The following is a 23,568-nucleotide window of genomic DNA, read 5'->3' on the forward strand; positions in this document are numbered from 1 at the left end:
GGGACTCAACCCATACCTGGCATTGTAATCTTTCCTCTGCTGGTGATGAACTTAACTTTCTGGCATGCTGTAAGGCACTTTGCATTTGAACGTGGTAGTCTGTACCTAGAACCGTGATATACAGCACTTTATATATTGACATGTTATTAACATCAACAGTCTTTTGAGAGAGCTTCTGAATGGCTCACTTGATTATTTCAATTCAGGATAAGAGGAAGAAAAAAGGCCGAAAATCTAACTGCATGCTTTATTATTGCATTAGGTTTTCTCTGTTCTGCCTTAGAGAAGTAACAAAGGAGGAAAAAAATCACAGTTCTTACTGAACAGTGCAAGTGGCACTTTTATGGGATCACTTGGCAAGCTGTACGACACTTAAATGAAAAAGTAAAATAAAATTTAAAAGTGTAGGTCATCTCCAACCCTTTTCCAACCTAGAAGCCTTAGATCAAAGTACCTTATGCTAAGCAACTGTGCAAAGGAAAGCTAAACAAATATAACACCTCCTGCTATCATGAAAGACAAATTATATTTACGTTACAGAGGTACTCTGCTTTTTATTTTCCTTACTCTTGCCTAATGAATACACTGTTTGGTCAATCATGTTTTATGTCTGACATCCTTTTCTTTTAGGAAATAATATACCTGTCACTCAAAGTGTTATTGAAATGATGGGAAAATATGAACCCAAAGGGAGATGTTTTCTCTTTTAGTATTGCTTTCAAGATCCCAGATTTTTACCCTCCTTATAATGTATTTGCTTTGGTTCTAGTGGCCAAGGATGTCAATATTCTTTTTGATGAATTAGAAGCTGTCAGCAGTCCTTGCAAAGATGACGATTCTCTTCTTCACCCTGGAAACCTGACTAGTACTTCAGATGATGCCAGCAGATTGGAAGCCGGGGGAGAGGTAAGAGTATATGATTTCTTACAAATGTAATTCATGATCCCGGCAGGAACCTATGAAACATGTTCCAATGGACTGTTTAAAGTCATAATCTCATTGAACTGTAGGCTCTTATAAAACAAGGGACAGGTTTTATATTCCTTTGACATCCCCCATGTCTAAGCATATTGCAAGGATCCTAAATCTACCTACACTCAAAACAAAGTTTCAGTTTTTCTTAAACCTATCATTTCTTTAAACTGTCTGTCATTTTAAGATAGCCTGCATTCTTGAGTGTCTCCCACTGGTACAAAATAAGCTTTACAGGGATGGGCTTCCTTGTATAGATCCCCCAGTAGGTAGAATAGTGACCTAAAATGCACCAGCCTTCAGTTGATTGTGTTGTCTAAAGCCTCTCTGACTTTCCATTTGCCTCTGTAATCTGGAAACTTCGTTGCAGCTGTAAGTGGACCCATCTATTTGTGTGCCATTTGGGAAAAATTAGTATTTTGTTGGAGGCATTCCCCTTTGTTCAGGTTGTGTCTCAATAGAGTTTCATATTTCCTTTGTACATGCTCTGGGTACAATTAATAGGCACACCAAATCAGAGTAATTTATTTATTTCATATTCCTAATGCTTTTTATATTCCAGAGCTAGTTAACTACTGAAAGGATGACACCTGGGACAGAGAAAATCGTTTACTCTTACCAAGCTTTGCAGACCTCACCCCACAAATACCATATGCAGCTATTCACGTTTCTTTTTCCATTTTTTTCTGTTTGTTTCATTTTAAGAAAAAACTCATTCTGTTATTATCTGTTCACATAGATACTTTGAATACCATAATGTGGCATAATGAATGGACTTTAAAAGGGACCTCAGACAGCAACTAGTCTCATCCCTGTAACTTACAGATGAGGAACCAGTCTCAGAAATGTTAGGGCTTTGCTGAAGGTGGTACAACTCATTGTTCTGCTTGGAGCCAATACCCCTCCTGATGTCTTGGCTGAAGCCATTTTTGAAGGCAGATGCTAATATGCTGAATTCACAGGGCAGCCTTCTTGCTTGGCAAATAAGTGTTACTAAAGTGCTTATTCAGGTAGACTCCTGAGTGTCTCTTAATGTAAAAGCCAAAACATAGTCAGTGAGGATTGGTCATCAACCGAAAATGTCTACACCAAGACATGGTACATGGTCATTCCATTCCCCCAGCTGAGATGTTTTTTTGGTTAAGGTTTGTGCAAGAATGTGGTTTCTAGCAATGGTCCTTTGGGTCTGGCATGTTTGCCTTCTTCATACTACCATTGGAAAAGATAGAATCCACCATTTTCACCTGGCTGGGTTTATAGACACAATTTTGAAACCTGTTAGGCTGAGAAGTTTAGCTCTAGCCCAACGAGCCCGTACTTGATGATCTCTTTCAATGCTGTACAGCAAGCCTGAAGAGCCTGGATGAAAGTTCAATCTATTCCTTTTGTTCTTTACTTTCTAATATTACTGCAAAATAATATTTGTAACTTCTATGTAAGTTACAAAGTGTAATAATAAAATGAACACCTGGAACCACCATCTGATTTATGAACTAGAATGCTATTTTTCAAATTATAGTGGCAACCTAATTGTAGATTACTACTCTAGTTGTTTTTTAATGGACTGGAAAATTAATATTAGAGTGTATGCAAATAGAAAGGGTAAATAATTGTTTTGTGAAACTTGTCTCATATTATGTATATGTATGTTTACATGTATGCACACAAAGATAGAATGTTTTTTTTGTTGTGGGTTAAAAAAAAAAAAAAAGAGAAACACTGAACTAGAATATTCCTAAAACCACTGAAGCTACTTTCAATCCCATACCTCTACCCTACCAGAGGTACCATCTTTCTAAATTTTATTATGTTTTATTCTCTTGCTCTAAAGACAGTTTTACCACATAGATTTGTAGTCTTAACAACTTAGATTTACTTTATTTTATGCTTTGTGAAAAATGATATCATGTGGTATGAAGTCTTCTGAGACTTGCTTTTTTTTCATCAGTGTTGTTTTTAAGATTCTTTTTTATTGTTAGATGCAACTATAGTTTATTCATTTTTACTGCTGTATAATATTCCAGTAAATGAACTTTCTAAAATTTATTTATCTATTTATTGTCTGTTCATGGACATTTGAGTTGACTCCAACTTTCTACTATTATAAATAATGTTGCTATGAATATTCATATACATGACTCCTACTTGCCTTATCAAGAATTTTTCTCTAGGCTTACATGTTACGCAGATGTTCAGTTCTACAAGATAATGTTAATGTGTTTTCTAGAGTGAGAATATCAATTTTCACTCTCATCTCACCTGCAGAATATGAAAGTCCTTAGTTGCTTCACATCCTTGGCTATACTTGGTATTTTTAGATGTTTTACATTTTGCCCACTTAACTCAATGCTTCTTCTAATTTTTATTTTGTTTCCTCTTAATTACATTTTTCACTAATGAATATGTAATTGAACACAATGAAAAAATTATTATTATTATTATTATTTTGAGATGGAGTCTCACTCTGTCACCCAGGCTGGAGTACAGTGGCACAGTCTTGGCTCACTGCAACCTCTGCCTCCCAGGTTCAAGCAATTCCCCTGCCTTAGCCTCCAGAGTAGCTGGTACTACAGGTGCATGCCACCATGCCCAGCTAATTTTTGTATTTTTAGTAGAGACAGGGTTTCACCATATTGGCCAGGCTGGTCTTGAACTCCTGACCTCGTGATCCACCCGCCTCGGCCTCCCAAAGTGCTGGGATTACAGGCATGAGCCACTGCGCCTGACCTGAAAAAGTTATTTAGTTTTAATTGTTCTTTAACATTACTCACTTGAACCTTAGTTTGATGAATGACTTAAACTGGTCCCTTTCTCTTTGTGTGCAGACAGTGCCAGAAAGAAACAAATCAAATGGACTTTACTTTAGAGATGGGAAGTGTCGAATTGACTACATCCTTGTGTACAGAAAATCCAACCCCCAGACTGAAAAGAGAGAAGTATTTGAAAGAAATATTAGAGCAGAAGGATTGCAAATGGAGAAAGAGGTAAATAGTTTGCTTGGTTGAGAAAAAAATATGTACATATCTATTCATATTAAGAGGCAATAAGAAATAAGCAAGTAGTCATAATGTTAACCAAACATTTCATTTGGTCAGAGTTTTCCCAGTCTTCAGAGTTTGGGGAATGTTCTAGCATTTAGACTTTCACAGCACAGTTTGCTTTTGAGATAATTTTAATGCCAGATGATTCCATGTAAATCAAAATATTCTATTCCAATTAAATGGATTGTTTCAAAGTGTGATTCTTTATCTAACTTACTATGTCTGCCGTTTCTCCATATATGTAAATGGAGGGTTCTAGTTGCATAGATTAAAGAAAACTTTGAGTGAAATGCAGTCACTCTCTCTGGAGGCTCTTTTTACATTTCGGGAAATATCATGAGCTTGGGCATCCTTGTACACCAGAGGAGACTGCCTGGCCAATTTGGCCAAAAGCAGCTGGAATTTACAAAAATGATTCCAGTTTTAACAGACATTCAGGCTATTTTTTTTAGGTCCCCAAGCTCAAGAGTGACCTTACCAATGTTTGGTTCTTCCCCTTCCCTCCTTCTCTGCATGGGGAGCTTCAAGAAAGAACTAAGTAAGGAATGTACAAGAGGCCAGCCAGGCCTCTGACAGTAATCCACGATGGGCTTATGGTGTTCCCAGGAATACTGTGCACATTTGTAGAACTTGGCCCGTTAACTGAATTATGTAACTCTTCTCAGCTTCTCCCTAAACATTGTGCAAAGCTTCTGGAGCTTTTCATAGTCAACAAGAATAACATATTGGCAATTTAAGATGTTTACTTCTGATTCTGCTCCTCAAGGCTGAGGGGATAGATCTTTGAAGTCAGACATCCAGGTTTTTCTTTGTATGATACTGTTGCAGTTTGTGCAACCTGCGAGTTTTGCCAAGGTATCAAATATTAGAAGCATAATATGCATATACTTGTTATCTGATCTTGGGACACTTCAGATAAATGGGATTTTTTCAGATCTGTTAGGCTGACCTCACCTCTTGAACGTTTATAACACAGAAGCAGCATTTTTCTGGAATGTCTCCAAGAGAATTGGAAAAATGGTGAGATGAATGTGGCTGTAAGGAAACAGGTTCTTATTCTCAGGAAAGTAGAACCATCTTTCTCAAAGACCATCTTAATTAGAAGTTCCCTGGAGCAACAAATATAATTAAAAATGTTGTTTCTTCCACCTTTGTGGAGTTCCAGAAAATCTTTCCTATACAAACTGAGTGTATAATTGATAAATCTTACTCTTTAAGTTCTAAATTGTCTCAGTAAGACAATTACATTTTTTTCTTAACGTTAATAGCACATTCATATTTTTCTCCTTAATCATGCCTTCATCTTTTATTCTCATTCCTAAGTGGCAGAATTTTTATATGAAGAAATAAAAGATCTGAATTGCTACTTAATCTGAAATAATGGAAGGCCTCCCTCTGACCCATTCTGACTCTGTCAAAATTCTGATTCCCATCAAAACTAGATAGCTTTGTTCAATTAATGCAAGATTTATATTTTAAGCTTCATAAGTGTTCTCTACAGGCCTAGGGCTCCTTCTGTATAGATCTTTTCAATGTTATTTCATAATTTATTAGTTAGAACTCAAGAAACCTAATGCTTTTCCACATAGTGAACATTAAAGTGATGGAAAATGTCCTGTTGTATATCCTAAAGCATCACTTGTACTGCAGTGTTCAGCTACCAAAGTTTGAGGAGGATCATTTGGCCTGTTGTACAGTTGTGCTACACAGTACAGTGTGGACCATACTGTGAAGGATGGACTGCTTGTACAATTTTGTCTATATACAAGATAATTTTGTTTGTTAGAATCTTTAAAAAAATGTTTACAGGTATTTATTTTAATGTGTACTGGAAAAAATAACAGTTGGAAAAAGGGAATTATCACTATATGGCAAAACTTCATAAAAACTTATCTAAGCATTTCCCCCCTCCCCACTTTCCCCCAAAAGTTCTTCTCTGGGCATCACCTTCCATGTTTCTCCTTTCTTCTACAATCTTTTAGGCACTACAAACAGCTAGGTCTTCCCCTTTCTGGAACCTTCTTCACAAGTGGCCTCTCCCGCTGCCTGGCTCCAGTCTTGCCCTGGCTTTGCATAAGTGGTGCAATTTGTCTCTCACGCAGCCTCCCAGCTCTGCTTTGAATCTTCATGGCCTCAGTCAGCTCAGCAAGAAAAGGGCCTTTGCAGGTTCTCTTATAGATAAATTAATTTTTCCCTGCCACAAATAATTAAAAGAAAATCCCTTGGCCGAACAATAAACAAACCTTCATCCTTTATTCTCTATAATAAGTGGCAGAATTTTTATATGAAGGATCTATATCATGTTATTAAATTTAGAAACCATTGGAAGTACTTTTATTTAAATCAAGTTTTTTTATAAACAGCTACAGCAGAAAGATAATTTTAATGGCGATTTCAGCTTCCAGGAGTTAATTCAACCTTTTATAGGACATAAAATGAATAACTTAGTTAAGGGTGGAAAAGAAAAAACACCCCAAGGACCCTTGTACATCTGAAACATTTGACACTATGTACATTTTATGGATTATTAGTATCTTCCTAATTAGCTGCTGTCATGATGTCCAACAACTATGAAAAACATGTTTCCCAGACAGAGGCTTATGTTTCCAAATAGACAAAGACAGGCTGTCTAGTACAGTTTAACATCCTTATCTCTTTAACATTGGATTTCAAGAAACACAACTAGGATAATCTTTAATTCATGATAAAAGTGAGGACATAGTCAAGTTCAATCTTTCTTAAAACCTTTGCTGCAGGCTGGTTAGTCAACAGATAAGTGCTTGCTTTGGTACCCTGGGTCTTTAATACTCTGCAATTCAACTTTCATGATAGCCCAGAGAAAGCAATTTACAACGAAGTTCCCAAACAAAATATCATTGAAGTCCAGGTGATTTACTTCTTAGTATCTATCCACTTAAAATTGATTCCCTTCTTAAAGGTAAGCTCATATTTACTAATTAACATTTTCTATTCTAGATTTTTTTCATTTTTAATTCTATGTCCATTATTGATCTTTGGGTACCTATTTTGAAATCACTGTCATCAATAAGACATTTATCTTTTCCTTTGTATAACTAGTAAGAGGATGAGTTAACTTGGAATTATTTGGAATGTATGAGTAGCAATTGTATTAACGGAGCACCCTCCTGCTTTAGAATCATGTGAAACATTGGGGAAGACCTTTATCATTACAGTCATTACAAAACTAATATAATTAGGTAAATCATATCATCTTGATGATGGTTATCTCATTCAAGAAATATTTATTGCACGCACACTCTATGCCAGGTATTGCTTTAAAGACTATGGTCTCAACAGCAACAAATAAAACAGAAAAAAATCCCTGCCTTGTTGGAACTTAAGCAAAAAATATGTACAATATATACAAATATCAGTAAGTGCTAAAGAGAAAAAAGTAAAGCAGGAAGTGTTGAGAGGGGCTTGCAGTTTTATAAAAGTCAGAAAAAGTGGGCCTCTTTTCCACAGAAAGAGAATAGCAAGTGCATAGAGAACAGCTCCACAGGATGGAGCATGCCTGGGTGTTCATGTAACAGTGAGGATGCCAGTATGACTGACGTTCACTGAGCAAGGTGAAGAATAGTGGGAAATCATACTAACAAGGCATTGGAAGCCTTAGTGGTCACTGGGGGATGTTAGCTTTTCTCTGAGTGACATAGGAAGCCACCGGAGAGATTTGAGCACAAGTATAAGAGCTGTTTTCCATTTTATTAAGGACTCTCGGGTTGCCTGGTAAGATTAGACTGTGGGAGGTGGAGGTGGCAAGGGCAGAAGCAGGAGCATAATTAGGAGATTCGTTGCAAGAATCCAGAAAAGAGATGCAAGAATTGGTCAAGCACATAGAAGAGAAGAAGATGAAAAGAGTAGAAAGTAGTGCTGATGGGAATTGCAGATAGATTGAATGGGCAGTGTAAAAGAGAAGAGTCACAGACTATTTGTCTGACACATGGTATTTAGCTAAGAAGTTGAGAGAAGACAGTTGCCACTTATAGGGATGCGGAAAAGAGTAGGTCAGATTGTAGACTTGTTAAGTTTGAGGTATCCCAATGGAGATGTTGGGTAAGATAGAAGAGTCTGGGTTTCAAGGAGAGATCTGGGCTAGAGATATGCATTTGAATGAGATCTCCAAAGGAGTAACTGTAAATCAAATTGAGAAGAGGTCCAAGGATTGAGCCATGGGGAACAGTAGTGTTACAATTTGGATGATAAAAAGGAGGCAGCAGAAGAGACTAAGAAGGAGTCACCAAGGAGCCAGAAGGGAAATCTAGAGGAGAGTGTGGTTCAGGAGAGACGGAGGAATCAACTGTGTCAAATGCTGCTGATGGGGTGTGTACGATCAAGGCTGAAAGTTAATCATTGGATTTAGCAATCTGGCCGGTTTAGGTGGTCTGGGCAAGAGAAGTTTCAGTGGAGAAGTCGAGGGTGAAAGCTTCATTAAAGTGTCTTCAAGAAAGAGTGGGAAGAGAAAATACAGAGACAACAAATACAAATCGTTCTTTCAATATGTTTCACTGTAAAGGAACAGAGAGAAACAGAATGATAACTGGAGTATGAAGTTGGGTCAAAAGAGAGTTCTTTCTGTTTTAGATGAGAGAAATAAATACATGTTTTCATGCTAATAAAAACTATATATTTGAGATGGAAAATTGATGTTGGGAAGAGTGGAGGAAGAATTTTTAGAGAAATGCCCTTGAAGCAATAAGAAAAGAATGACCACAAGTATCTCTCATTGCATGGACTCACCTATCTGCATCTGTGCCCATAGATGCAACCTTTCCACAGTGCTAAGGGTGTCCTGTCCATACTCATTGGTAAGGCCAACCCTTCACTTTGCTTCCGAGACCCCATACCCACTCAGTCACACTCAAATACATTGCCCCCAAAAGAGATAAAATGTAGTAAGCTTTAAAAACTGAAATGTACAAACAATACAATTTGTGGAAATTGTTTCTGTTTGCACTCATCTCTCAGGAGTGAAAAATGCAACTGCAGTTAGCACACACACACATGCGTGAGCACATGCGGGTACACAGTTGAGGTTGAGTATCTTGGATACTTCTCTGTACTATGATACAAATTACATTATCAATATTTTTATGCTCATGTTTATTAATCACTTACTATTATAATTCCCATTTAACAGGTGAGACCATTGGTAACTTGCCCCAGGCAACATAAGTAGTAAGAGATAAAGCCAGTATTAAAAGCTAAGCATACTTGCTCTTTGCCCTTATATTGTGTTGATTTCTGGTATGTAAAGGTGAATCTCAGGGTTAAAGAAGTTAGAGGCTGGGCACGGTGGCTCATGCCTGCAATCCCAGCACTTTGGGAGGCCGAGGCGGGCAGATCACGAGGTCAGGAGACCGAGATCATCCTGGCTAACATGGCGAAACTCTGTCTCTACTAAAAATAAAAAAAATAAAAAATAAAAAATTAGCTGGGCATGGTGGCGGGCGCCTGTAGCCCCAGCTACTCAGGAGGCTGAGGCAGGAGAATGGTGTGAACCCAGGAGGCAGAGCTTGCAGTGAGCCGAGATCATGCCACTGCACTGCAGCCTGGGCAACAGAGCAAGACTTCGTCTCACGAAAAAAAAAAAAAAAAAAAAAAAACAGAAAGAAATTAGGAGATAGACTGAGAAGACAAGTAGTATTATGAAAAGGTAAAGGAACAAGGAAAATTGGGGTGAATAATGAAGTTGGGTGCTGCCCAGACTGTGGTTCTTACGCACTTTGGCCTCTAGTAGCCATAGATTTGAATCTTGGTATACAACCGCTTATAAGCTGAGTGGTCATGGGCAGTTTATCAGATTTTTATGGATCTCTGTTTCCATTTTTAATCATGAAAGTAATATCATTTATTGTAAATGATGAAGATTAAGTGGGCCTATATATGCAAAAATACAAAGTAGTGCCAATCTTTGTTTTTCTTAATTTTTACTTCTAAATTTCATATTATTGTTTTACTTCCAGTATATTTGTTCAGCTACCTTCTATTTATGGCAAGTGATATTTGTTTTCCATTTATGGCTGATATAAAAGCTTTTTGTAAAATTATTATTTTATAAAGTGAGTTATTTAAAGAAATATATGAAATTAAGATATTGTAGATGATATGACAAATCTGACAAAAATTGTGAAGGTGGCCCGAGAATGATAGAATTCTGCATTATTTGGCTAGTCCTCGTGGTGGACAGACTGTAAGGTCTGTGATGCCTGCTTCCTTTTCACACCTTTGGATAATCCCTTCCCCTTGAGTTCAGGTGGGAACTGTGGCTTATATTTAAGCAATAGAATATGGCCTTTACCATCATAGAATATGACAAATGTAATGGGATGTCCCTCCTGTGATTATCTTACGGTATATAAGATCTCATCTCAGCAGACTGGCGTTAGAGAGACCCTCCTTGCTGGCTTTGAAGAAGTAAGCTACCATACTGTGAGACAGCCTATGAAGAGGGCCACATAGCAAAGAAAGGTGGGGTAGCCTTTAGGATCTGGGAGTCACTCCCAGCTGACATCCAGCGACAAGCAGAGATCTTAGTCCTATAGCCACAAGGAGATGAATTCTGCCAATAACTGAGAATCCTAGAAGCAGGTCTTTCTTCAGTTGAGCCACTGATGAGACTACAGCCCCAGGCAAGACCTACGTCATAGCCTGGTGAGACCCTAAAGCAGAGAACCCAGCTCAGCTGTGCCTGACTGCCACCCTCTAGAAACTGTGAGATAATTATTATGTGTAGCTGTAAGCCTCCAAGCCTATAGTAATTTATTATGCAGCAATAGGTAATTAATAGTGATTAAAAGTCTGAGATCAGACATTCTGAGTGTTCGTTTGGTTCTACCATTACAAGCTGTGTGCCCTTGTAAAAGTTAACTTATCTGCAAAATGAGGCTAATAATGGGATTTATCTCATGGGTTATTTTAATTAAATGAGATCATTTATATCGAGTGCTTATCTCCGTGCCTTTTACATGGTAAGCATTTAGTAAACTACATTATTGTCATCATTACCGTTATCATAACAGCTAAATACAATGTGTTAACACTTTTACTTTAGAATAGTTTTCAAGGTAAACTTTAAGAAAATTTTTCATACAGTTTATAAATCCTTTATAATGCAACCATTAGGAATAGCAACGTGGGCGGGTCATATGTTGTTACTGTGTATACATTAATGAGATATACTTTAATGCTCTTGAAAGAACTGGGAATACATTTGGTAACAAGTTTAGTATGATCGAGGTTCAGATGTTTATCTGCTTGGAGAGGATTTGGTTTTCGATTCATCTGGGTATAAAGTTATAGATCAATTCAGAGCTTAAAAACAAAAAAAAGAAAAACAACAACAACAAAACTGTATTTGATTGTCCATCCCAGTGTTTCTTTACCCCATTCAAGGGAAATCTTCACAAAGATTTCCCTGTTTAAAGAGCTAATCTCATGCAGATGGCTCTCTGCCTTTGTAGGCTTCCTGCCCAAATTCCCCTAATTTCATCCCCATTTCTATACTGCAACCACATCCAGCTTGTTGCTGTAGGTGCTCTCTCAGTATCCAGAACTCAGAGGATACCAGAATGACAGTGTCCTCCCTTACTTCACAGTTGAAAATATGGTAATGAGTGTCTCAAATAAATCAGTGTCAGGACTATGTGCACTACCCAGATTTCTGTCCTCTAGTGCTTTCTGTTCTGAAAAAAAAAAAAAGAAAATCAGACTTCTTCACCCAATAATCTCCACTTCGCTCCACTCAAGCTTCTTATATGTCATGCACATGTATTACCAAGGATCTCAAGTTGAGGTGAAGAGAAAGGAGAATTTAGGACAGTCATAACCAAAGAAAGAAGAAAGCAGATTTTCTTCTGAACCTCAGAGCACTGGAGATTCCTTGAGTGTCTTTCAGGAGCTACCAATGTCAGTCCACACTTGCGGTGGCTTTTCTGTTAACTTGTGTCTTAGGTTGGATTTCCTAAGCATAAGCAGAACTTGAGGTGAGAATTCTTCAAGTTGTTGATGGGTGGGGCAATCTTAGGAGAAAGGGGAGTGAGAGGAGCAGAAAAGAACAGCTAAGCCAAAAGTGTGGCCTCAGCTGGACACTACCTTCAGCCTGATCCCACAGGGGAGCTCGGTAATCAGCAGGTGCAGCATAGAGCTGGTCCACTTTTCAGACACGGGCCCCCACGTCAGTCAGTCATTGGCTGAGGTCTGTGGAGGTGGTGGGAGGTAGGCACTGCCCGTTTGGCTGAGGGTCATTCCAGGCACCATCAGCGTACATTACCACTGGTATTGAGTTAGTAGTAGAGATGCTGCCTAATCTGTGGTATTCAGACAGCCCTTTTTGAGATGCCAGCAAACACGAAATTCATGGGGTCCTTGACCAAGTGAAGAGAGAACAAGTACACATTGGAATTTCTTCTGTTTTAATTTGTTCTTCTAATTTTGGGATGCTATGTCTAAAAGGTAAAGATTCCATGTTGCTAGTGTCATCATTTTGAGGGAAGACATACATGTGGCCAACAAGCATATTAAAAGCTCAATATCACTGCATTAGAGAAATGAAAATTAAAACCACAATGAGATACCATCTCACACCAGTCAGAATGGTATTATTAATACTAAAAAGTCAAAAAATAACAGATGTTGGCGAAGTTGTGGAGAAAAGGGAATGTTTAGACACTGCTGGTGGGAGTGTAGATTAGTTCAATCATTGTGGAAAGCAGTGTGGAGATTCTTCAAAGAGCTAAAAACAGAACTACCATTCAACTCAACAATCCCATTTCTGTGTATATACCCAAAGGAATATAAGTCATTCTACCATATAGACACATACACATGTATGTTCACTGCAGCACTATTCACAATAGCAAAGACATGTAATCCACCTAAATGCTCATCAATGGCAGGTTGGATAAAGAAAATATGGTACTTACACATCATAGAATATTATACAGCTATAAAAAAGAACAAGATCATGTTCTTTGTAGGGACATGGATGGAGCTGGAGGCCATTATCCTTAGCAAACTAATGCAGGAACAAAAAGCCAAATACTGCCTATTTTTACTTATAAATGGGAGCTGAACAATGAGAACACATGGACACATGTCTCTTCTGTTTTGAGAGAGGGACTTTGTCTTACTGGTTTTTATATTCCAAAGACTTATTACAGTGCTTAGCTTGTGGAATCCTGAGTTTGCTACAAAAAGATTGTGGGTAGCTGATTTTCACATCTGAGTCTGGGTAACAACAGTCAATTCATCTCCGGGGTTTTTCAACATTGACCCTATTGACATTTAGGGCTGGATAATTCTTTGTTGTAGAGGGCTATTCTGTGCTTTACAGGATATTTGGCAGCATCTCTAGCCTCTACCCACTAAATGTCAGTAGCACCTCCTTCAAATAATAACAACCAAACATACCTCCAAGCATTGTCACACGTCCTGGTGTCAGGGGAGGGAGGAATCATCCCTAGCTGAGAATCCCTGGATTTGACCCTTGATCCAACATTATATGGTTTGTTGTAGTGTCCAGGGGGTAGGGCTTCCATTCTTTTATCCATGTTGGACCAGCTTATTTCAGCACTCTTAACATCAGACTCTTGAATCAGAAAAGAGGCCTATGTGTTTGAGGGGAAGAATAGAGTATGTGAAGACTGGCTCTCAAGTCAGACAGCTGGGATTTAGATCCACTTACTACTTCACCACTTACTAGTAACTGGGTAAAGCTGTTAATCTCTCTGTGCCTTAGTTTCTTTGTTTATTAAGTGTCAGATGATTCCTATCTCAAGGGCTATTATGAGGACAAAATGAGTTAATAAATTACAATATGCTTAGGAAAGAGTCTGGACATATTGACAACTTTAATGCATGGCTGTTGTTGATATTGATGGTATTGATAAAGAAGGCAGTGACTTCAATCCCTGGTCATCCTGTTCCTGAAGCTCAGGCATTCAACTCTGTCACCTCTTGGGCTGAGAGTCCTTGTGTGTCTCAGGAAAGCTGAAGGGACCTGGTAGATGGCAAGAGATACAATGATAAGTCTCACCTCATCACTAGGACTCAGTCCACCTACCACTGCCCTATAGCAGTCTATAGAATCAGGGCTGTATTCTTGCTGGTTCATCTTGTTAGGGCAGTTTTATCAAATTGGTGATGGTTTGAGAGAAGGTGTTCTCTCTCCTTTTCCTCTCAGTCTTGCTCTAATTTCTGAGACCGGTTTAAAGATCTAAGGGCCTCATTATCGCCTCAACTGCTTTTGCTTATTTAGATAGACAAAGTTGAATCAAAACATTTATGTTGCCAGGTCAAGATGACCAGTACAAAGTTATCTTGATTTACTTGAAGAATTTTTCCAAATCAACACGTATTTCATATGACTCATGCATATTACTTCAGTCAAGACAGACCAACTTTAAAGGGAAAAATACCCACTATACAAGGCACAGCTGAGAAACTAGTCATATTATGAACTATTGTCATCCCACAAAAAGAAACTTACTTAATCTAAAAGAGTTTCTCAGCAGTCCAAATTTAACTTCTCTGATATAAAGCACGTTTTGCATTGTCATCATTATGTGCCAAATGTGGGCATTGTATTATATTTATGAAAGGAACTGAAGTCCTTTCTTTGTGATATTTTTGCTCCTGCTGTTTTTGCTATGTGATGTTAAATTGCTGAAAATTATGCAAAGTATATATCATGAATATGACACTAATTATTCATTAATGGCATGGAGAGATTTAAAAGCTTTGAGGCAGCCTGGAGAACTGTAAATCCGTTTACAATCTCCTGCTTGTAACCCTTACAAGTGAAAAATTTGAAAAAGATGAAGTGTAAGCTGAGTATTATTAATTGAACTTGACATACCTTAGTTGCAAAAGTGATGATGCAGCACTGCCTCTTGAGGCAAGGGCCCTGGCTTAGCTCACTTCCTGTTGTGTCTTAGGCATATTTTAAGAGCAGTTTGTAGTATCTAATGACTCCATTTCCAGATGAAGTAATTCATTCATTCATTCATCAAATGTCTGATGAATATCTACTACTATTGAAGGAAGGGAGGCCTTAAATAAATATATCAGATGTAATCGGTATTGTGGAGAAATATACAGGAATCCTGGGAAGGAGTCACTGTTTCATTTCAGGAGTTCAAGAAAAATCTCTATGATAATGGGTGAACTAAGCACAAAGAGAAATTGGAATTTGCATTTCTAAACCCAACTCTCTAAAGCATTGCGGAATTTTCCCACTGCTGGGTTTCCTTTGTCTTGTGCACCCACATGCAGGCTGGCATGGGTGTAGGAAGAGTAAGTGGAGTAACTGAATGGGAATATATGGAAACAGGAGGAATAGCTGGATTTGGCTGTAGGATAGAGATAGACTCTGGTGTTTGCATCTGAATGAACTCTTACAGGGCACGGAGCAGGGGAAAAAATCAAGTGCATGAGCCATGTTGGGATTTTGGAGAGGCCCGACCTGACCTGGTTGCAAACACCTCCCTAACTTGTCCTTTTCCATTAATCAGTTGAACCTTCATTCTGCGTGCTGCCTCTTCACTTTTGCCTACCCAGAAACCCAAAGTTTCTTCTTTAAAATTCTTCCCTAGTACTTATAACTGCTTGACTCCTCTTTCATTTGGGGTTGTGTAGGAAAGCCACCACTCTGTGTCCTCCGAGAATGAAGTGTTCAATACAGAGTTTCACAACACTTAAGACCACTTAAAAGGTTGGGTGTGAAGGTCAGGGAATCTACCTCCCATCAATTCAGCCTGAAGCACCACAGCAGCAGGTCTCAGATGCCGGTGTGGAAGCCACTGGGATCTCAACAACGCCTGACTGCAGCACGGGATTCTCAAAACTTACCTGGAGCTGCTTCAAACCTCAAATCTGCCTGTAACTACCTGCCTGACAAACAGCCTCTCCTTTCCCACCTTCCATCTGAGCACCCATTATTGTACACTTTAACCCAGAACTTTATGGAGAAGGGGATTCTGGGAAACCAGAACCAGGTTCTGGTCCCAGCTTCTCAGCAATGCAGAAGACACCTCAGAAGGGGGTGCTAAGGTGACAACAAACAGTATAGTGTAGTCACCAGCCCTCCTAACAGATTGCCCCCTGTCCCTTCATTTGAGGCCATGCTAGCCCCATCTCTGTAATATCCAGCTGGTTTAAAAGATGTAAGGTCTGAACTCTAACACTTGCCTTTGAGATGACGGAGGAGCAGCTATTTCTATTTTTTAACCTGGGCATGACTGAGTAAATTGCCCACAGTCAGAGTTCCTCCCAGAAACCCACATCTTTGTTCTGATGCTAATGTTAGGCAACTGTCTTTTTTCAAAGCATGGCAGAATTCATTGAGACCCAATATTTAATTGGATAGTCAGCAGCAGCCACAAACCTGCCTGTGGAAATGTCCTTGTGTTTGTGATGCAGGGGAGGGAAAAGCAACAAGGAAAGACAAGCTAAAAATTCCTTCCACCATAACTGCCCACAGAGGAATTAAAGAAGATTCCCTTTGTCGCATCCAGCCCCTACAGTGATAGAGTATCAATCCTCATGCACATACGTATTGAGCATCTGTTATGTTCCAGGCACTGTGCCAGGCACTGGAGAATAAAAAAATAAATGTTCTAGTTATCTATTGTTGCATAACAAACAACTCCAACACTTGTATGTTAAAATCATGGTCATTGTTTTTGCTCTCAAATCTGCAATTGAGCAGGACTTGGAAGGGATAGCTTCCCTCTGCTCCATGGGACGTCAGTTGGAGCAGCACTACTAGTGTCTGGAGGACTCCCCTTTTAAGGTGGCTGACTCACATGGCTGGAATGTTGGTGCTGGCTGTCAGCTGAAAGCTCAGCCAGGGTTGTGGGCTGTGGGCCTTTTCACATGCTGCCTGGGCTTTCTCATGACATCGTGGCTGGGTTCTAGGAGAACAAGGTAAAAGTGAACTTTAATGACCTAGCCCTAGAAGCATTTATTCTGCTGTACTCCACTGGGAAAGGCAGAATGAAGGGGAAGGGACATAGATGCCACCTCTTGAAGGAGAGTCATAAGGTTCTAGAAGATGTGTGGGATAAGCAGTAATGTTGGGACCATCTTTGGAAAATACAAGCTGCCACAATATGCTTAGTGTATTTGAGGAGCTCACTAACTAGCAATGAAGGCAGATGTGAAACAGATAGAATACAGTTTGAAAAATTCTATGGAAGCCCTGGGGAATTTCATACTCTGCACAGAGATTTCAGGAAGGTTAAGAGAGGTGACCTGGGACTTAAAGGATGACTAGATATTCACAAAGCCAGAAAGTAGAAGGGCATGGCATTCCAGATGGGAAATAACATAAACAGTGGCATGATAGACTTTTGACTGAGGCCTCAGGGCTCCTCTGTGCACCTCTGCTTCCCAGACAGAGTGTGAATCCCGTGAGGGCTGGACAGATTTCTCCTTGTCCCTAGCACAGTGTCTGGTTCATCATGTCATCTTGACTTTCACATAGTATATGCTCACTTAGCAATTTCCCACGAACATAATTGACATCAGATACAATTGTTCTTCTAGACCTTAATGACAGAGCTAGAAAGATGTGCAGCTTTTAGTCATTTTTTTTCCAAAATATTGCAACCAAATATCATTTAGCCTCTTTACAACCAAATCCATCACACTGTACTCATGTGTAAATAAGAATCATCTCAATGCCAATTTCTTTCAGGCCAAGGATTTTACTAAACAAACTATACCAGCCATTACCTGCAAACTTAGCCAAGATCATCTTGGATCTTCTTCCAAGAAGGTGGTGTTATTGCTCACTAGAGTACTTTGTTTTTCAGCTCCGTTCTTCATTCTCTCTTTTTTCTACACATGTTGAAATTAAAAAGAGTTTTCTAGAAGACCAGGAGTAGAGCAGGCAGAAAAATGAAACTACACTGCACGTGATTTTCCTTGACCTTAGCAGTCCAGCAGGCAGGAAAGAAAAAGTACATGTGGTGAGACCTCGTGTCCATTAGAGTTTCAGAAATGCATTATATCGCCTCTTGGGGACTCTCTTCCTCCTGAGTCTGTAGGTTCCTTTGTTCAACCAGAATATTATTTTGGATTGTATAGCAGTAAATCACTTTGGCCGTCATCTGAGGCTGCCTTGATTCAGTTTCTCAGACTCTGATGAGAATCTTCTGAAATCTACTCCTTTATCAGTGACTCATGGATAACATCATATAGTTATAAAAGGGTAACCTGTTTGAGGTGTTCGCTGTTGCTTCTGATTGTTCAAGGGGATCTCCCCCAACTGCAATTATCTGTAGAAACTCCACTTGAGTGAAAAACTGTTAGTCTTGATTCCTTATGTCACATAATGTTTTACTTAGTTGACAGAACACAGTTAAGCCATCAATTAAGTATTGAATTTTAGTTTATCATTTCCTTTTTTTCTCTTGTTCCATTTATACATAGCAAAGCTATACCTTAATGCCTTTTTTAAAATAACTCTTTTTAGGGAAAGAGAGTTCTAAATAAACTCTTAAATACTTGGAACTGAAACTTTCTTTGAATGATGTCTTAGTTTATTTTGTGTTGCCACAACAGAATACGTGAGATGGGGTAATTTATGAAGAAAAGATTATCATTTAGTTCATGGTTCTGCGGGCTGGAAAGTACAGGAAGCACAGCAGCAACACTTGCTTGGCTTCTGGCGAGGGCTTTTGTGCTTCATCACATCATGGCAGAAGGTCAGAGTGAAAGTACGTGCCAAGAGGCAAAACCTGGGAGGCATCCTGGTGTCATAACAACCCACTTTTGTGGGACTAATCCATTCCTGCAGGAACAGATGCAGCCTCACCAGCGTGAGACCAAGCACCAAGCCACCCACAAGGGCAGCACCCTCATGACCCAAACACCTCCCCAAAGCCCCACCTCTCCACACCGCCACACTGGTGAGCACATTTCAACATGAGTTTTGGTGGAGACAAACAAACCATATCCAAACCGTGGCCAGTGGGTTTAAATAGTCCAAAAATGTCATTGGGGGGTATATTGACTGTGATAATAAGCCTGCTGTTGAATTATCCCAACCATTTTTTTTATTTGTTATTTTTATTTCTTCAGACAGAGTCTGCTCTGTTGCCCAGGCTGGAGTGCAGTGGCACGATCTCAGCTCACTGCAAACTCCACCTCCCAGGTTCAAGTGATTCTCATGCCTCAGCCTCCTGAGTAGCTGGGATTACAGGCGTGCACCACCAAGCCCGGCTACTTTCCTGTACTTTCCAGCCCGCAGAACCATGAACTAAATGATAATCTTTTCTTCATAAATTACCTCATCATAGATATTCTGTTGTGGCAACACAAAATAAACTAAGACATTATTTTTGTGTTTTTTTTAGTAGAGACGGGTTTCACCATGTTGGCCAGGTTGGTCTCAAACCCCTGGCCTCAGGTGATCTGCCCACTTCAGCCTCCCAAAGTGATAGAATTACAAGTGTGAGCCATCATTCCCAGCCCCAACCATTTTTTTAAATCGTCGTTTCATGTCCCTCATTACTTAGCTTTGATTCTATAGTTCATCATCAGGACCACTTACAAGCACCTGAATTCTCTCACTCCTTTATTCCTTTGACTTATTTGCCTGGCAAAGCCCTGACCTTGGTTAAACTGCATCTTGTTCATGCCCACACCCGAGTGATTTAATGTTGCGGGGAAAAAACATGCTGACTGGTTCACTTTACATCATACCACAGTCTCACACGGGTACCAGAGAATGCTCAGTGAGCCTGGTACTTTTGCTTTCTTCCTCTCTATAAAAATTAAGTAACTTTCTTCCTCCCTCTCTTCCCCTTTCTCTCTTTCTCTTTGCTTCTTTCTTTCATTGATTCAATTTTAAAATTTCAATCATTAAATAATCATACAGTGCCTGGCACAATTCAAGGCACTTGGGATACATCAGTGAAGAAATCAGAGAGCCCCCGCCCTTGTGAAACTCACATTCTAGTGAGGGAGACCGTGAACAATAAACATAATAAATAAGTAAATAATATAATATGTTAGAAGGTGATAAATGGAGGGCCAGGTGCAGTGGCTCATGTTTGTAATCCCAGCACTTTGGGAGGCCAAGGTGGGAGGATTGCTTGAGTCCCGAGTTCAAGACTAGCCTAGACAACATGGCAAAACCTTGTTTCTACAAAAAGTACAAAAAATTAGCCAGGTGTCTTGCAGCATGCCTGTAGTCCCAGCTACTTGGGAGGCTGAGGCAGGAGGATTACTTGAGCCTGGGAGGTTGAGGCTGCAGTGGGCCGAGATTGCGCCACTGCAATCCAGCCTTGGCAACAAGTGAGAACCTATCTCAAAAACAAACAAACAAACAAACAAACATAAAAGAAGGTGATAAATGATATGACACAAGAAAAACCAGAGCAGAGTGTAGGTATGAGAGCACTAAGGGTAAAAAGATGGTCATTTTAAATAGGGTGTTGGCTAGGGGCTTACTGAAGGTGATGTTTGACTAAGATCTTGAATAGGTAGGGGAGTTAGCCCACTTCACACTCTCTCTCCCCAATCAACCTTCTCGAACCTGTTTTCTCCGCACCCTCACCTCCCTCAATGCCCCTCCACACACATACACTGTTCTGCTGATAACCTTGCCTATACTCTGATAGAAAATAAAAATGGTCAGACAGGATCTTCTATGACTTCCCACCCTCAACCTTCCCTCCCATCACTCTGTGTGTGCTGTCCCGGGAGCTCTCCTATTATTTGCTGAATCCCCTCTCACCTCACCTTCTCAAGGACTTTGCTTCTGTAATTGTCTCCCCTCTCTCTCCTGCATCATTATTTTTCCTCTCTACTCAGTTGTTACAAACATGCTCCTGTAACTCATGAGATGAAAAATCCCTTGACCCCTATACTCTCCCCTAATGACCACTCCGTTTCTCTTCTGCACTTCACAGAAAACTTCTTGAAAGATTTGTCTAGTGTCCTGTCTCCATCTCCTCACCTACCATTCTCTTTTCCAATTTCTCAGTTTGGGCTTTCTCCCTCACTATTTCACAGAGACTGCTTTTATAAAGGTGGCCTGTGATCAAATCCGGCAGTCATGCCATCTCTGCTATCTTACTGGCCTCCCCAGCAGCTTTCCTCCACGTGGTGAGTCGTTGCCTCCTTAAGAAAAACGTGCTTCTCTTGGCTTTGGTGACATCTCATGCTTTCCTGGATTTCTTCCTTCTTCATTGGCTCTTTCTCAGTCCTCTTTGCTCACCTTCTCTGCTGTCTGATCTTCAAATATTAGTCTTTTAAGACTTGATCCTGGGTCCCCTTTTCTTCTGTGTCTCCATCTTCCTGTGATTTTCTCCAGTTCCATAGCTTTATATAGCTTCTGCCTGTCACTCGAGGCTTTGTCATCTCAGAGGCTTCAGGCAGCAGGGTTTACTTTTGATCTCAGGATGCAGAGGTGGAGGAGGAGAAATGCTCCTTGCAGCGACCGGGGACCCAGATAACAGAAGCTGCATCCAGACACCTGCCTCTGGGGGAGGGAAAGGCAAATCACACACCAGACTTCAAGCCTCTGCTCACAGCTAAACGGCTAGACTCATCATATGGCTCCTGCCTACCCTAGTGGGCCAAGGAGCTCAGATTTCCCTGTGCCCAAAGGAGAGGAGAATGGATGCCAGGGACACACTAGTGACCCCCACAGAAAATGTTTTCAAATGTACTTTATGTATACATGTACATACATACTCACACACACACACACACACACACCCTATAAAGTAGGTGAGGGTAATTATATCAGCATTATACCAATGAGGAAGTGATATGAGTTGAGGTATAATCTATCAGGTTTCTCTGTTATTAAAAATCATAGGAGCCCCATTTCTTGACAGTTTTGTATAACCTTTAGGTAAAAACACTTGATAGACTTTACTGCTGTGTGCCCTGCAGCATCCTCTAATTTTGATCAGCATTTCACCAGGAGATACATACAACAGACTTAGAAGAGCTGTCATAACTTTTCCCAAGTGCACATGTGTACCTATGTAACAAACCTGCACATTCTGCACATGTGTACCTATGTAACAAACCTGCACATTCTGCACATGTGTACCTAGGTAACAAACCTGCACATTCTGCACATGTGTACCTATGTAACAAACCTGCACATTCTGCACATGTGTACCTATGTAACACCTGCACATTCTGCACATGTGTACCTATGTAACACCTGCACATTCTGCACATGTATACCTAGGTAACACCTGCACATTCTGCACATGTGTACCTATGTAACAAACCTGTACATTCTGCACATGTGTACCTATGTAAAACCTGCACATTCTGCACATGTGTACCTATGTAACACCTGCACATTCTGCACATGTATCCTGGAACTTAAAGTAAAAAAAAAGACAGTAAAAAAAGAAAGTATTTCCAAAGTTAAATTGCTTCCTCACTAGCAGAAGACACCCAATTCTTCTGTCTTTTCTGGGTCTTGCTTATTTCATGGCTGTTCATCTCTGCAGCGTACTAAGGGCAAAGCAATTCATGGGTTACTGATTGGGTCATAGCTGTGAATGGTTGTCAGTGGGTTGGTGTTTTGTGATAATAAAAAGTACACCGTGATGATAAAGTTGTCCCCAAGTTCAGTTTATCTCATATACCATCTAGAAGGAGTAGGGAAAACATTAAGATGTTCTGTAAGAAGTGAAGGGACGTTTGGAATTTTGTAGATTACAACTGACATTGCTTACTTCTAAGGAGAGATTTAGTACTGGGATTACCTACAAAGGGAGTATTTTCTCTCCCAGTGGATATTAGACCAACCTCTGTTCGTACTAATCACGTTATTTATAATTAGGGTCATCATTGCTTTGCTGAATTTTGAGTTCCCTGAGATCTTGAACTATGTCTTAACCTTCTTTGTATCCCGAGGGTCCAACATAGGGCCTGTGTGCTAGGCAACATAGTGCACAGTAGTTAAATCATCTTTAGGTGTTTACTGAATGATTTTATGCATCATTGTGTTGTGAAGCAGATAAAACATTTGCTTTTCATAATAGATCTAAGAAGGTGATGAAAGAAGTTCTTCTACATCAGTGTGTATTAATTAGCAATATGTATCAGATATACTCTGGCTTCCAGTGGTCTTGTGGATAGATGTGGCCATATGACTACTTCTGCTCAATGGGCTGGGCACAGAAGTGGTACGTATGCTTATGAGGCCCTCTGAGCTCTGCCTTCCCCCTGGGAGAGTGACTATCAGCATGAACCACTAAATCACTACAATGAGCTTCCCTGCAGTGGACATGTAGCATGAACAAGGAGTAAATCTTTATCATGGCACTAGCCGATAGAAAATTCTAGGAGCCACATATAAAAGGTAAAAATAGACAGATGAATTTAATAATAGTTTTACTTATCCAACAGATCTAAGATATCATTTAAACATGTAATCAACATAGGAATTATTGAGATATTTTACATTCTTTTTTGTATATATGCTAAGTCTTCAAAATCTGGTGTGTACTTTCCACAGTCAGCACATCTCAATTTGAACTAGTTATAT

General features: G+C 39.7%; 1 protein-coding gene across 3 annotated transcripts in view; it reads left to right on the forward strand.

The window, feature by feature from the left end:
* Nucleotides 1-23,568, forward strand: part of ANO4 (anoctamin 4) — a 408,206-nt gene that overhangs the window by 220,573 nt on the left and 164,065 nt on the right. For all 3 annotated transcript variants that reach the window (XM_025401960.1, XM_025401959.1, XM_025401961.1), the window contains 2 exons: nucleotides 770-906; nucleotides 3,798-3,956. In XM_025401960.1, the coding sequence (XP_025257745.1) occupies nucleotides 770-906; nucleotides 3,798-3,956 (296 nt within the window). The remainder of the gene's footprint in view (nucleotides 1-769; nucleotides 907-3,797; nucleotides 3,957-23,568) is intronic.

The sequence above is a fragment of the Theropithecus gelada genome, chromosome 11, assembly GCF_003255815.1.
Source record: "Theropithecus gelada isolate Dixy chromosome 11, Tgel_1.0, whole genome shotgun sequence".
Classification (NCBI taxonomy): domain Eukaryota; kingdom Metazoa; phylum Chordata; class Mammalia; order Primates; family Cercopithecidae; genus Theropithecus; species Theropithecus gelada.